Below are 13,034 nucleotides of genomic sequence, written 5' to 3' on the forward strand. Positions count from 1 at the left end.
TGTGCCTCTGAAGTGGGAGAGTCAAGTTCAGGACATTGGTCCACAAGAGACCTCCCAGCTCCACATAATATCAAACAGCGAAAGTCTCCCAGAGATCTCCATCTCAACGCAAACACCCAGCTTCACTCAAGGACCAGCAAGCTACAGTGCTGGACACCCTATGCCAAACATCTAGCAAGACAGGAACACAACCCCATCCATTAGCAGAGAGGCTGCCTAAAATCATAATAAGGTCACAGACACCCCAAAACACACCACCAGACGTGGACCTGCCCAGCAGAAAGACAAGATCTAGCCTCATCCACCAGAACAGAGGCATTAGTCCCCTCTACCAGAAAGCCTACACAACCCACTGAACCAACCGTAGCCACTGGGGACAGACACCAAAAACAATGGGAACAACGAACCTTCAGCCTGCGAAAAGGAGACCCCAAACACAGTAAGTTAAGCAAAATGAGAAGACAGAAAAACAGCAGATGAAGGAGCAAGGCAAAACCCCACCAGACCTAACAAATGAAGAGGAAATAGGCAGTCTACCTGAAAAAGAATTCAGAGTAATGATAGTAAAGATGATCCAAAATCTTGGAAATAGAATGGAGAAAATACAAGAAACGTTCAACAAGGACCTAGAAGAACTAAAGAGCAAACAAACAGTGATGAACAACACAATAAATGAAATTAAAAATTCTCCAGAAGGGACCAGTAGTAGAATTACTGAGGCAGAAGAATGGATAAGTGACCTGGAAGATAAAATGGTGGAAATAACTACTGCAGAGCACAATAAAGAAAAAAGAATGAAAAGAACTGAGGACATTCTCACAGACCTCTGGGACAACATTAAATGCACAAACATTCGAATTATAGGGGTCCCAGAAGAAGAAGGGAAAAAGAAAGGGTCTGAGAAAATATTTGAAGAGATTATAGTTGAAAACTTCCCGAACGTGGGAAAGGAAATAGTCAGTCAAGTCCAGGAAGCACAGAGAGTCCCATACAGGATAAATTGAAGGAGAAACACACCAAGACACATATTAATCAAACTATCAAATATTAAATACAAAGAAGAAATATTAAAAGCAGCAAGGGAAAAACAACAAATAACACACAAGGGAGTCCCCATAAGGTTAACAGCTGATCTTTCAGCAGAAACTCTGCAAGCCAGAAGGGAGTGGCAGGAGATAATTAAAGTGATGAAGGAGAAAAACCTACAACCAAGATTACTCTACCCAGCAAGGATCTCGTTCAGATTCAATGGAGAAATTAAAAACTTTACAGACAAGCAAAAGCTAAGAGAATTCAGCACCACCAAACCAGCTTTACAATAAATGCTAAAGGAACTTCTCTAGGCAGGAAACACAAGAGAAGGAAAAGACCTACAATAACAAATGCAAAACAATTAAGAAAATGGTAATAGGAACATACATATTGATAATTACCTTAAATGTATATGGACTAAAAGCTCCAACCAAAAGACATAGACTGGCTGAATGGATACAAAAACAAGACCGGTATATATGCTATCTACAAGAAACCCACTTCAGACCTAGGGACACATACAGACTGAAAGTGAGGGGGATGGAAAAAGATATGCCATGCAAATGGAAATCAGAAGAAAGCTGGAGTAGCAATTCTCATATCAGACAAAATAGACTTTAAAATAAAGACTATTACAAGAGACAAAGAAGGACATACATAATGATCAAGGGATCGATCCAAGAAGAAGATATAACAATTGTAAATATTTATGCACCCAACATAGGAGCACCTCAATACATAAGGCAAATGCTAACAGCCATAAAAGGGGAAATCGACGGTAACACAATCATAGTAGGGGACTTTAACACCCCACTTTCACCAATGGACATATCATCCAAGATGAAAATAAGTAAGGAAACACAAGCTTTAAATGATACATTAAACAACCTGGACTTAATTGATATTTATAGGACATTCCATCCAAAAACAACAGAATACTCATTCTTCTCAAGTGCTCATGCAGCATTCTCCAGGATAGATCATATCTTGGGTCACAAATCAAGCCTTGGTAAATTTAAGAAAATTGAAATCACATCAAGTATCTTTTCCGACCACAACGCTATGAGACTAGATATCAATTTCAGGAAAAAATCTGTAAAAAATACAAATACACGGAGGCTAAACAATACACTACTTAATAACGAAGAGATTACTGAGGAAATCAAAGAGAAAATCAAAAATTACCTCGAAACAAATGACGATGAAAACACGGTGCCCCAAAACCTATGGGATGCAGCAAAAGCAGTTCTAAGAGGGAAGTTTATAGCAATACAATCCTACCTCAAGAAACAAGAAACATCTCAAATAAATGACCTAACCTTACACCTAAAGCAATTAGAGGAAGAAGAACAAAACACCCCAAAGTTAGCAGAAAGAAAGAAATCATAAAGATCAGATCAGAAATAAATGAAAAAGAAATGAGGAAACAATAGCAAACATCAGTAAAACTAAAAGCTGGTTCTTTGAGAAGATAAAGAAAATTGATAAACCAGTAGCCAGACTCATCAAGAATAAAAGGGAGAAGACTCAAATCAAGAATTAGAAATGAAAAAGGAGAAGTAACAACTGACAGTGCAGAAATACAAAGGATCATGCGAGATTACTACAAGCAACTGTATGCCAATAAAATGGACAGCCTGGAAGAAATAGACAAATTCTTAGAAAAGCACAACCTTCCAAGACTGAACCAGGAAGAAATAGAAACTATAAACAGACCAATCACAAGCACTGAAATTGAGACTGTGATTAAACATCTTCCAACAAACAAAACCCCAGGACCAGGTGGCTTCACAGGCGAATTCTATCAAACATTTACAGAAGAGCTAACACCTATCCTTCTCAAACTCTTCCGAAATATAGCACAGGGAGGAACACTCCCAAACTCATTCTATAAGGCCTCCATCACCCTGATACCAAAACCAAAGATGTCACAAAGAAAGAAAATTACAGGCCAATATCTCTGATGAACATAGATGCAAAAATCCTCAACAAAATACTAGCAAACAGAATCCAACAGCACATTAAAAGGATCATACACCATGATCAAGTGAGGTTTATCCCAGGAATGCAAGGATTCTTCAGTGTACACAAATCAATCAACGTGATACACCATATTAACAAATTGAAGGAGAAAAACCATACGATCATCTCAAAAGATGCAGAGAAAGCTTTCGAGAAAATTCAACACCCATTTATGATAAAAACCCTGCAGAAAGCAGGCATAGAGGGAACTTTCCTCAACATAATAAAAGCCATATATGACAAACCCACAGCCAACATCGTCCTCAATGGTGAAAAACTGAAAGCATTTCCACTAAGATGAGGAACAAGACAAGGTTGCCCACTCTCACCACTCTTATTCAACATAGTTTTGGAAGTTTAAGCCACAGCAGTCAGAGAAGAAAAAGAAATAAAAGGAATCCAAATCGGAAAAGAAGTAAAGCTCTCACTGTTTGCAGATGACATGATACTATACGTAGAGAATCCTAAAGATGCTACCAGAAAACTACTAGAGCTAATCAATGAATTTGGTAAAGTAGCAGGACACAAAATTAATGCACAGAAATCTCTTGCATTCCTGTATACTAATGATGAAAAATCTGAAAGTGAAATTAAGAAAACACTCCCATTTACCGTTGCAACAAAAAGAATAAAATATCTAGGAATAAACCTACCTAAGGAGACAAAAGACCTGTATGCAGAAAATTATAAGACACTGGTGAAAGAAATTAAAGGTGATGCAAACAGATGGAGAGATATACCATGTTCTTGGATTGGAAGAATCAACATCATGAAAATGACTCTACTACCCAAAGCGATCTACAGATTCAATGCAATCCCTATCAAACTACCACTGGCGTTTTTCACAGAACTAGAACAAAAAATTTCACAATTTGTATGGAAATACAAAGGACCCAGAGTAGCCAAAGCAATCTTAATAAAGAAAAACAGAGCTGGAGGCTCCCTGACTTCAGACTATACTACAAAGCTACAGTAATCAAGACAGTATGGTACTGGCACAAAAACAGAAATAGAGATCAATGGAACAGGATAGAAAGGCCAGAGATAAACCCACACATATAAGGTCACCTTATCTTTGATAAAGGAAGCAAGAATATATAGTGGAGAAAAGACAGCCTCTTCAGTAAGTGATGCTGGGAAAACTGGACACCTACGTGTAAAAGAATGACAGTAGACACTCCCTAACACCGTACACAAAAATAAACTCAAAATGAATTAAAGTCCTAAATATATGGCCAGACACTATAAAACTCTTAGAGGAAAACGTAGGCAGGACACTCTATGATATAAATCACAGCCAGATCCTTTTTGACCCACCTCCTAGAGAAATGGAAATAAAAGCAAAAATGAACAAATGGGACCTAATGAAACTTAAAAGCTTTTGCACAGCAAAGGAAACCATAAGCAAGATGAAAAGACAACCCTCAGAACGGGAGAAAATATTTTCAAACAAAACAACTGACAAAGGATTAATCTCCAAAATATACAAGCAGCTCATGGAGCTCAATATCAAAAAAACAAACAACCCAATACAAAAATGGGCAGAAGACCTAAATAGACATTTATGTGAAGAAGATGTACAGGTTGCCAACAAACACATGAAAGGATGCTCAACATCACTAATCATTAGAGAAATGCAAATCAAAACTACAATGAGGTATCACCTCACATCAGTCAGAATGGCCATCATCAAAAAACCTACAAACAATAAATGCTGGGTGTGGAGAAAAGGGAACCCTCTTGCACTGTTGGTGGGAATGTAAATTGATACAGCCACTATGGAGAACAGTATGGACGTTCCTTAAAAAACTAAAAACAGAGCTACCATACGACCCAGCAATCCCACTACTGGGCATATACCCTGAGAAAACCATACTTCAAAAGGAGTCATGTACCAAAATATTCATTGCAGCTCTATTTACAGTAGCCAGGACATGGAAGTAAACTAAATGTCCATCGACAGATGAATGGATAAAGAAGATGTGGCACATATATACAATGGAATATTACTCCGCCATAAAAAGTAACGAAACTGAGTTATTTGTAGTGAGGTAGATGGCCCTAGAGTCTGTCATACAGAGTGAAGTAAGTCAGAAAGAGAAAAATAAATACCGTATGCCAACACATATATATGGAATCTTAAAAAAAAAAAAAAGGTCATGAGGAACCTAGGGGCAAGAAAGGAATAAAGACACAGACGTACTAGAGAATAGACTTGAGGATATGGGGAGGGGGAAGGGTAAGCTGAGACAAAGCGAGAGAGTGGAATGGACATATGTACACTGTCAAACGTAATATAGATAGGTAGTGGGAAGCAGCCGCATAGCACAGGGAGATCAGCTCGGTGCTTTGTGACCACCTACAGGGGTGGGATAGGGAGTGTGGGAGGGAGGGAGACACAAGAGGGAAGAGATATGGGGACATATGTATATGTATAACTGATTCACTTTGTTATAAAGCAGAAACTAACACACCATTGTAAAGCAATTATACTCCAATAAAGATGTTTTTTTTAAACAAAAAGAGAGGATGGGGTTTTCGAATAATGTTAGTTTAGTTTTCCTGAAAATATTTAGTGGTAATGATTTTTTTTCTATAGCATTTTACGCTTCTCAAAGCAATTATACCAATCATGTGAGGAAGAGCAAATTTTATGGCCCATTATGTAGATGACACAACTGAGGCATAGATATTTTAAGTTCTCAAGATCCCACATCTATATCGAATTCACAGCTCCACCCACTGCTTTTTCTACTACGTCATGCTGAAAAATTCCAGACTCCGGTATAAGGTCCTATAAAACCCCAAAGAGTTATCAGAGTGTACACTATTCAAGAAGCCTAAGTCAGTAGCACAAAAGAAGGAAAACGAAGTATGACAAGGAGGATGTTCCTCTGCTTTAGGCTATTAAGTAGGTCACCCACTAAGAGGCTATTTTGGTTTAAAATTTTAGAGGGCATGTAGTACATACACCAGCATCACTGACCTGATTCTTCACTTTCAAGATCTAAGAAAATCAGATAGTTTTTTTTTCTTTTGGAAGGGAGGGGTGTATCATTTGGGGAGCTTAAGAGAATGTTAGTTGGGAAATTTGATTTAGCCAGGCTAGTGCTCTAGATTTTTTGTGAGGTTGATTCACTAGAGATGGGGACAGCTTTGTATCTCTGTGATGCAGAGTCAGTGCTTCCCTTCCTTCCTTCTTTCCTTCCTTCCTTCCTTCCTTCCTTCCTTCCTTCCTTCCTTCCTTCCTTCCTTCCTTCCTTCCTTCCTTCCTTCCTTCCTCCCTTCCTCCCTCCCTCCCTCCCTCCCTCCCTCCCTCCCTCCCTCCCTCCCTTCCTTCCTTCCTCATTCTTCTTCTCTCCCATCCCCTCCCTTCACTTTTCTTACTGCTGTTTTTTTTTTGTATTCTTTTCTTATGGGGGCATATCTGACAAATTGTTAATATTTAATTTGCTATAAAACAGCTCTCCCAAGCAATGGCTGCTCACTGTAATTTCAATCTCTGAAGCTGTTTTGGCTCCTAGGTACACTGGGATCGAATTAGAATGGAAATGTTTCCCTTACAGTTTTGTTTATGGCAGCATAGGCACTTTGTTATTAATTGGCAAACTGAGACTTCTAAGGAAAATAATAAACTTTCACCACATTTCTATTTGACTCTTTACTCCGAACAGAATATCCATCTGGCTTAGGGTAAAGCAACTCTTCTAATATGTTTCAGTCTTAAATTTAAATATCCAAGATTAATAATGAATATATTTTGATCCATTGAATTGTATTTTTCCCCAGTCTGGTGCTTTTTCACTTTTTTTCACATTTTAAAAACCATAAACATTTTTTTCTCATATGCCATCTTACTTTAAAAATGGTCTGCAAGTATATATATACATATTCCCATTCATTCTCTCTTGCTCTCTCTTTCAAACCAGAGGGATAGTCTTCAAAAATACCCACAAATTCAGACCTAGTGAATACTGCTCTGATACTTTGCAACTAGGCCCCTGAAACAAAAACCCTACCCTTCTGCCCTGCCTAATCCCTTGTCTGTTCCTTGCTGGGAGGGAGGTGTCGAAAGGAAGGGGTTTGTTTGAAATAGACAGCTATCTATGAAACAGAGGTGTGAAAGGGTGTGTTTATCTGATAAGTAGCATTAAATTGCAGAGACTACCAGATTAATCATGGTATGCAATTTTCAACAGCTTAGATTTTCTTTTATTTCTCTCTCTCCTTTTCTGCAGCCACTGGGGAGGAAAAAAGGATTAGAGAGACTATCAAAACTGTTGGCAAGTTTAGTCTGTTGGCTACTTAATTTATTAGCAGATATGGGAACTGCCTCAGGTTGATGATTTAACAGGTTGGCTGGGCGTGGAATAAATCTCAAACGTACCTGTTCCAAAATTGTGTTAATCCTCTCAACTTCGCAGTCAATCAAGTATCGCTTTTCCTGCCTCCTGTCCATTTCTTCAATGATGCGCCTGAATTCTTGGACGTCCTTTATGTTTCCCACAGACCTTGCTGTCACTTGCCAGTTGTTTTGCACTGCTGCTTCCATAATCGCTTGGAGGATGGAAAATCCTGAACGAAGGGAAGACAGCTACATTGATTATTTTTTCTTTTAAAAATCTTTCCATAGGTATTAAAGGTTCTACTGAGTTTTTATGCGCAGTCTATTGGGTCCCCTTGGACCTTATCCACTGTGGACAGCAGGCTTACTCATAACCTCAGCCTTAGTAACTTCCAGACAGTTGGCATCTCTATCCTGATTGAAAGGAAAGAAGATTCTTCAACTTGTGGGCACCGGGCTAGGTGTTTATCAAGCCTGTACTTAAGCAATCACAACTGAATTATAGTACCTAATTGTTTTCATTGACAGGCATTATCAAAATATTTATGGAATGAATGCCAGTAGCTTCTTTCTTATTTCTGGCCACAATCTGTCCTATTGCGATTGAAGCTCATTTCTTCCATCTTCACAACAACAATATTCAGAATTAGAAATAGCTTTAGTAGAGATAGAACCTGATTATTATATGACTTATCCTTACGTGGATATGACTATCCAACAAGGTAAATTATGTCTCCCAAGCAACATAACTCTCAGAAAACCTGACAAGAACAGTCTATAACAAAGGTATCATACGGTTTCTTTGTTTACAGTACTATGAAAAAGTTCAATCATATTAAGTCTTCCTAAGTTCTTCCCCTTTCTCAATTCATTTGATTAGAGATTCTTGGTTCCTTTTTAGTTAATTTATATCAGACAGCTATTAACTACTAACACTCTGGATCTGTGCTGCATGGGAAAGAGAAAAGATCTGATACTTGAGTTTTGGGTAAACTTTTTGGAGTCAGGGTTTGAGAAGTTGGAAAGAACAGTATATCTGTATGAACCACAAAAGAGCACAAGGATTTCGTATGTACTGGTCTTTTAGTGTATTCATGTCTCTTATATTACATCATGTCTATATTTTTGCTTCTGGTATGAATTCATAATCCGAGTATAGTTTCATCAGGTATAGACATCATTTTATTGGGATATGGTCAAAAGCAGCTCCTTTTGCCCCATTAAATTTAAATTGTTTTCCATTTGTATTTAGGGTAATGACTAATGGGAGTGGGTAATGCGGATGCTTTCCAAGACCAAAATGATCTGTGGCCTAATAATTTGACTACTGGAGGAGTAGCGAATGGAGGATGATTGTGCTGCCCTCTGAACACTTTGCAGGTTCTGTGCCACCTCAGGCTCACCCTGTACTTTAAGCAGATTATGGTTGGGAATCTTCTTCACTGCACCATAGAAAATGGTATTGACATTTGGAGAACACGCTTCGGGGAGATGGCAGCAGTGACTCAGCCAGTCATTACGACTCCTCTGTGTGCTGGGTGTATGCAGGAAGAAGATCACAAATGAGACCCAAGCACTTGGTAATTTCCAAATGAGCAATTTCAGCATAGGAGCTCAAAATTACAGATCAGAGTAAATTACCATTGCTTTAAATGTTAATTCTTACTCTTTTCAAACCAACCACACATACTTATTTCTCAGATTTACATTTTTTGTGTGGGTTTTCAAGGTGCTATCTGCTTCAGTGGGAGTTGAAGGCACATGGTGTGCCAAAGCATGAGATTAAGAAATAAACATAGGAAGGAAAAGATTAAAGTATTTGAAAATCTTTCTTCAGAAATGTGCAATGAGGCCTCATTATTTTGAATCCCAGTAATTAAGAATTTATGAAAATTCAGCAAGGACTAGGTTGAATTTTACTTCTATTTATGAAGAAAGCATTGGCTGAATAATACTGGTAATGAAATCACACAGGGCATCTTTGCTATATTTAAACTAAACTTTAAAAAATACCCTTTAGGAGGACCTTCAAGATGGCGGAGGAGTAAGACTTGGAGATCACCTTCCTCCTCACAAATACGTCAAAAATACATCTACATGTGGAACAACTCCTACAGAAAATCTACAGAACGCTGGCAGAAGACCTCAGACTTCCCAAAAGCCATGTGGCTGACAGGGTCTTGATGCTCTGGCCAGGTGTCAGGCCTGAGCCTCTGAGGTGGGAGAGCTGAATTCAGGATATAGGAACACCAGAGACATCCTGGCCCCACGTAATATCAATTGGCTAGAGCTCTCCCAGAGATCTCCGACTCAACGCTAAGACCCAGTCCACTCAACGACCAGCAAGCTCCAGTGCTGGGCACCCTAGGCCAAACAACTAGCAAGACAGGAACACAACCCCACCCATTAGCAGAGAGGCTGCCTAAAAGCATAATAAGGTCACAGACACCACTAAACAAACCACACGATGTGGTCCTGCCCACCAGAAAGACAAGAAAAAGCCTCATCCACCAGAGCACAGGCACCAGTCCCCTCCACCAGGAAGCCTACACAACCCACTAAACCAACCTTACCCACTGGGGGCAGACAGCAAAAACAACGGGAACTACAAACCTGCAGCCTGCAAAAAGGAGACCCCAAACACAGTAAGTTAAGCAAAATGAGAAGACAGAGAAACACACAGTAGATGAAGAAGCAAGGTAGAAACCCACCAGACCTAACAAATGAAGAGGAAATAGGCAGTCTACCTGAAAAAGAATTCAGAATAATGATAGTAAAGATGATCCAAAATCTTGGAAATAGAATGGAGAAAATGCAAGAAATGTTTAAAAAGGACCTCAAGAACTAAGGTGCAAACAAACAATGATGAACAACACAATACATGAAATTAAAAATATTCTAGAAGGAATCAATAGAAGAATAACTGAGGCAGAAGAACGGATAAGTGGCCTGGAATATAAAATAGTGGAAATAACTGCTGCAGGGCAGAATAAAGAAAAAAGAATGAAAAGAATTGAGGACAGTCTCGGAGACTTCTGGGACAACATTAAATGCACCAACATTCAAATTAAAGGGGTCCCAGAAGAAGAAGAGAAAAAGAAAGGGTCTGAGAAAATATTTGAAGAGATTATAATTGAAAACTTCCCTAATGTGGGAAAGGAAATAGTCAATCAAGTCCAGGCAGCACAGAGAGTCCCATACAGGATAAATCCAAGGAGAAACACGCTAAGACACATATTAATCAAACTATCAAAAATTAAATACAAAGAAAAAAATATTAAAAGCAGCAAGGGAAAAACAACAAATAACACACAAGGAAATCCCCATAAGGTTAACAGCTGATCTTTCAGCAGAAACTCTGCAAGCCAGAAGGGAGTGGCAGGACATATTTAAAGTGATGAAAGGGAAAAACCTACAACCAAGATTACTCTACCCAGCAAGGATCTCGTTCAGATTCAATGGAGAAATTAAAAACTTTACAGACAAGCAAAAGCTAAGAGAATTCAGCACCACCAAACCAGCTTTACAACAAATGCTAAAGGGACTTCTCTAGGCAGGAAACACAAGAGAAGGAAAAGACCTACAGTAACAAACCCAAAACAATTAAGAAAATGGTCACAGGAACATAGTATCGATAATTACTGTAAATGTAAATGGATTAAATGCTCGCACAAAAGACATAGACTGGCTGAATGGATACAAAAACAAGACCCGTATACATCCTGTATACAAGAGACCGACTTCAGACCTAGGGACACAAACAGACTGAAAGTGAGGGGATGGAAAACGATATTCCATGCAAGTGGAAATCAAAAGAAAGCTGGAGTAGCAATTCTCATATCGGACAAAATAGGCTTTAAAATAAAGACTATTACAAGAGACAAAGAAGGACATACATAATGATCAAGGGATCAATCCAAGAAGAAGATATAACAACTGTACATATTTATGCACCTAACATAGGAGCACCTCAATACATAAGGAAAATGCTAACAGCCATAAAAGGGGAAATTGACAGTAACACAACAATACTAGGAGATTTTAACACCCCACTTTCACCAATAGACAGATCAACCAAAATGAAAATAAGTAAGGAAACACGAGGTTTAAATGATACATTAAACAAGATGGCCTAAATTGATATTTATAGGAAATTCCATGCAAAAACAACAGAACACACTTTCTTCTCATGTGTTCATGGAATATTCTCCAGGATAGGTCATATCTTGGGTCACAAATCAAGCCTTGGTAAATTTAAGAAAACTGAAATCGTATCAGGTATCTTTTCCGACAACAACGCTATGAGACTAGATATCAGTTACAGGAAAAAAACTGTAAAAAAATACAAACACGTGGGGGCTAAACAATATGCTACTAAATAACCAAGAGATCACTGAAGAAATCAAAGAGAAAATGAAAAAATACCTCGAAACAAATGACAATGAAAACATGACAGCCCCAAACCTATGGGACAGAGCAAAAGCAGTTCTAAGAGGGAAGTTTATAGCAATACAATCCTACCTCAAGAAACAAGAAACGTGTCAAATAAACAACCTAACCTTACACCTAAAGCAATTAGAGAAAGAAGAATGAAAAAAACCCCGAAGTTAGCAGAAGGAAAGAAATAATAAAGACTAGATCAGAAATAAATGAAAAAGAAATCAAGGAAACAATAGCAAAGATCAATAAAACTAAAACCTGGTTCTTTGAGAACATAAACAAAATTGATAAGCCATTAGCCAGACTCTTCAAGAAAAGAGTCTGGCTTCAAGAAAAGGGAGAAGACTGAAATCGAAAGAATTAGACATGAAAAAAGAGAAGTAACAACTGACAGTGCAGAAATACAAAGGATCATGTGAGATTACTACAAGCTACTCTATGCCAATAAAATGGACAACCTGGAAGAAATGGACAAATTCTTAGGAAAGCACAACCTTCCAAGACTGAACTAGGAAGAAATAGAAAATATAAACAGACCAATCACAAGCACTGAAATTGAGACTGTGATTAAACACCTTCCAACAAACAAAAGCCCAGGACCAGATGGCTTCACAGGCGAATTCTATCAAACATTTACAGAAGAGCTAACACCTAGCCTTCTCAAAATCTTCCAAAATATAGTAGAGGGAGGAACACCCCCAAACTCATTCTACGAGGCCACCATCACCCTGATGCCAAAACCAGACAAAGATGTCACAAAGAACGAAAACTACAGGCCAAGATCTCTGATGAACATAGATGCAAAAATCCTCAGCAAAATACTAGCAAACAGAATCCAGCAGCACATTAAAAGAATCATACAACATGATCAAGTGGGGTTTATCCCAGGAACGCAAGGATTCTTCAGTATATGCAAATCAATCAATGTGATAAACCATATTAACAAACTGAAGGAGAGAAACCATATATTTATCTCAATAGATGCAGAAAAACCTTTTGAGAAAATTCAACACCAATTTATGATAAAAACCCTCCAGAAAGTAGGCATAGAGGGAAATTACCTCAACATAATAATGGCCATATATGATAAACCCACAGCCAACATCGTTCTCAGTGGTGAAAACATTTCGTCTAAGATCAGGAACAAGACAAGGTTGTTCACCCTCACCACTCTTATTCAACATAGTTTTGGAAG

The 13,034-nt window shown here is 38.3% G+C and overlaps 1 protein-coding gene across 2 annotated transcripts in view; it reads right to left on the reverse strand.

Annotated features, from left to right (window-relative positions):
- The window catches only part of GRIA3 (glutamate ionotropic receptor AMPA type subunit 3), a 282,525-nt gene that overhangs the window by 134,723 nt on the left and 134,768 nt on the right, over window positions 1-13,034 (reverse strand). For both annotated transcript variants that reach the window (XM_089904122.1, XM_022561870.3), the window contains exon 4: window positions 7,442-7,629. In XM_089904122.1, the coding sequence (XP_089760248.1) occupies window positions 7,442-7,629 (188 nt within the window). The remainder of the gene's footprint in view (window positions 1-7,441; window positions 7,630-13,034) is intronic.

Source organism: Delphinapterus leucas, chromosome X (assembly GCF_059928025.1).
Source record: "Delphinapterus leucas isolate spDelLeu-1000000601 "Yukka" chromosome X, BTC_Dleu_Yukka2, whole genome shotgun sequence".
NCBI classification, from domain to species: domain Eukaryota; kingdom Metazoa; phylum Chordata; class Mammalia; order Artiodactyla; family Monodontidae; genus Delphinapterus; species Delphinapterus leucas.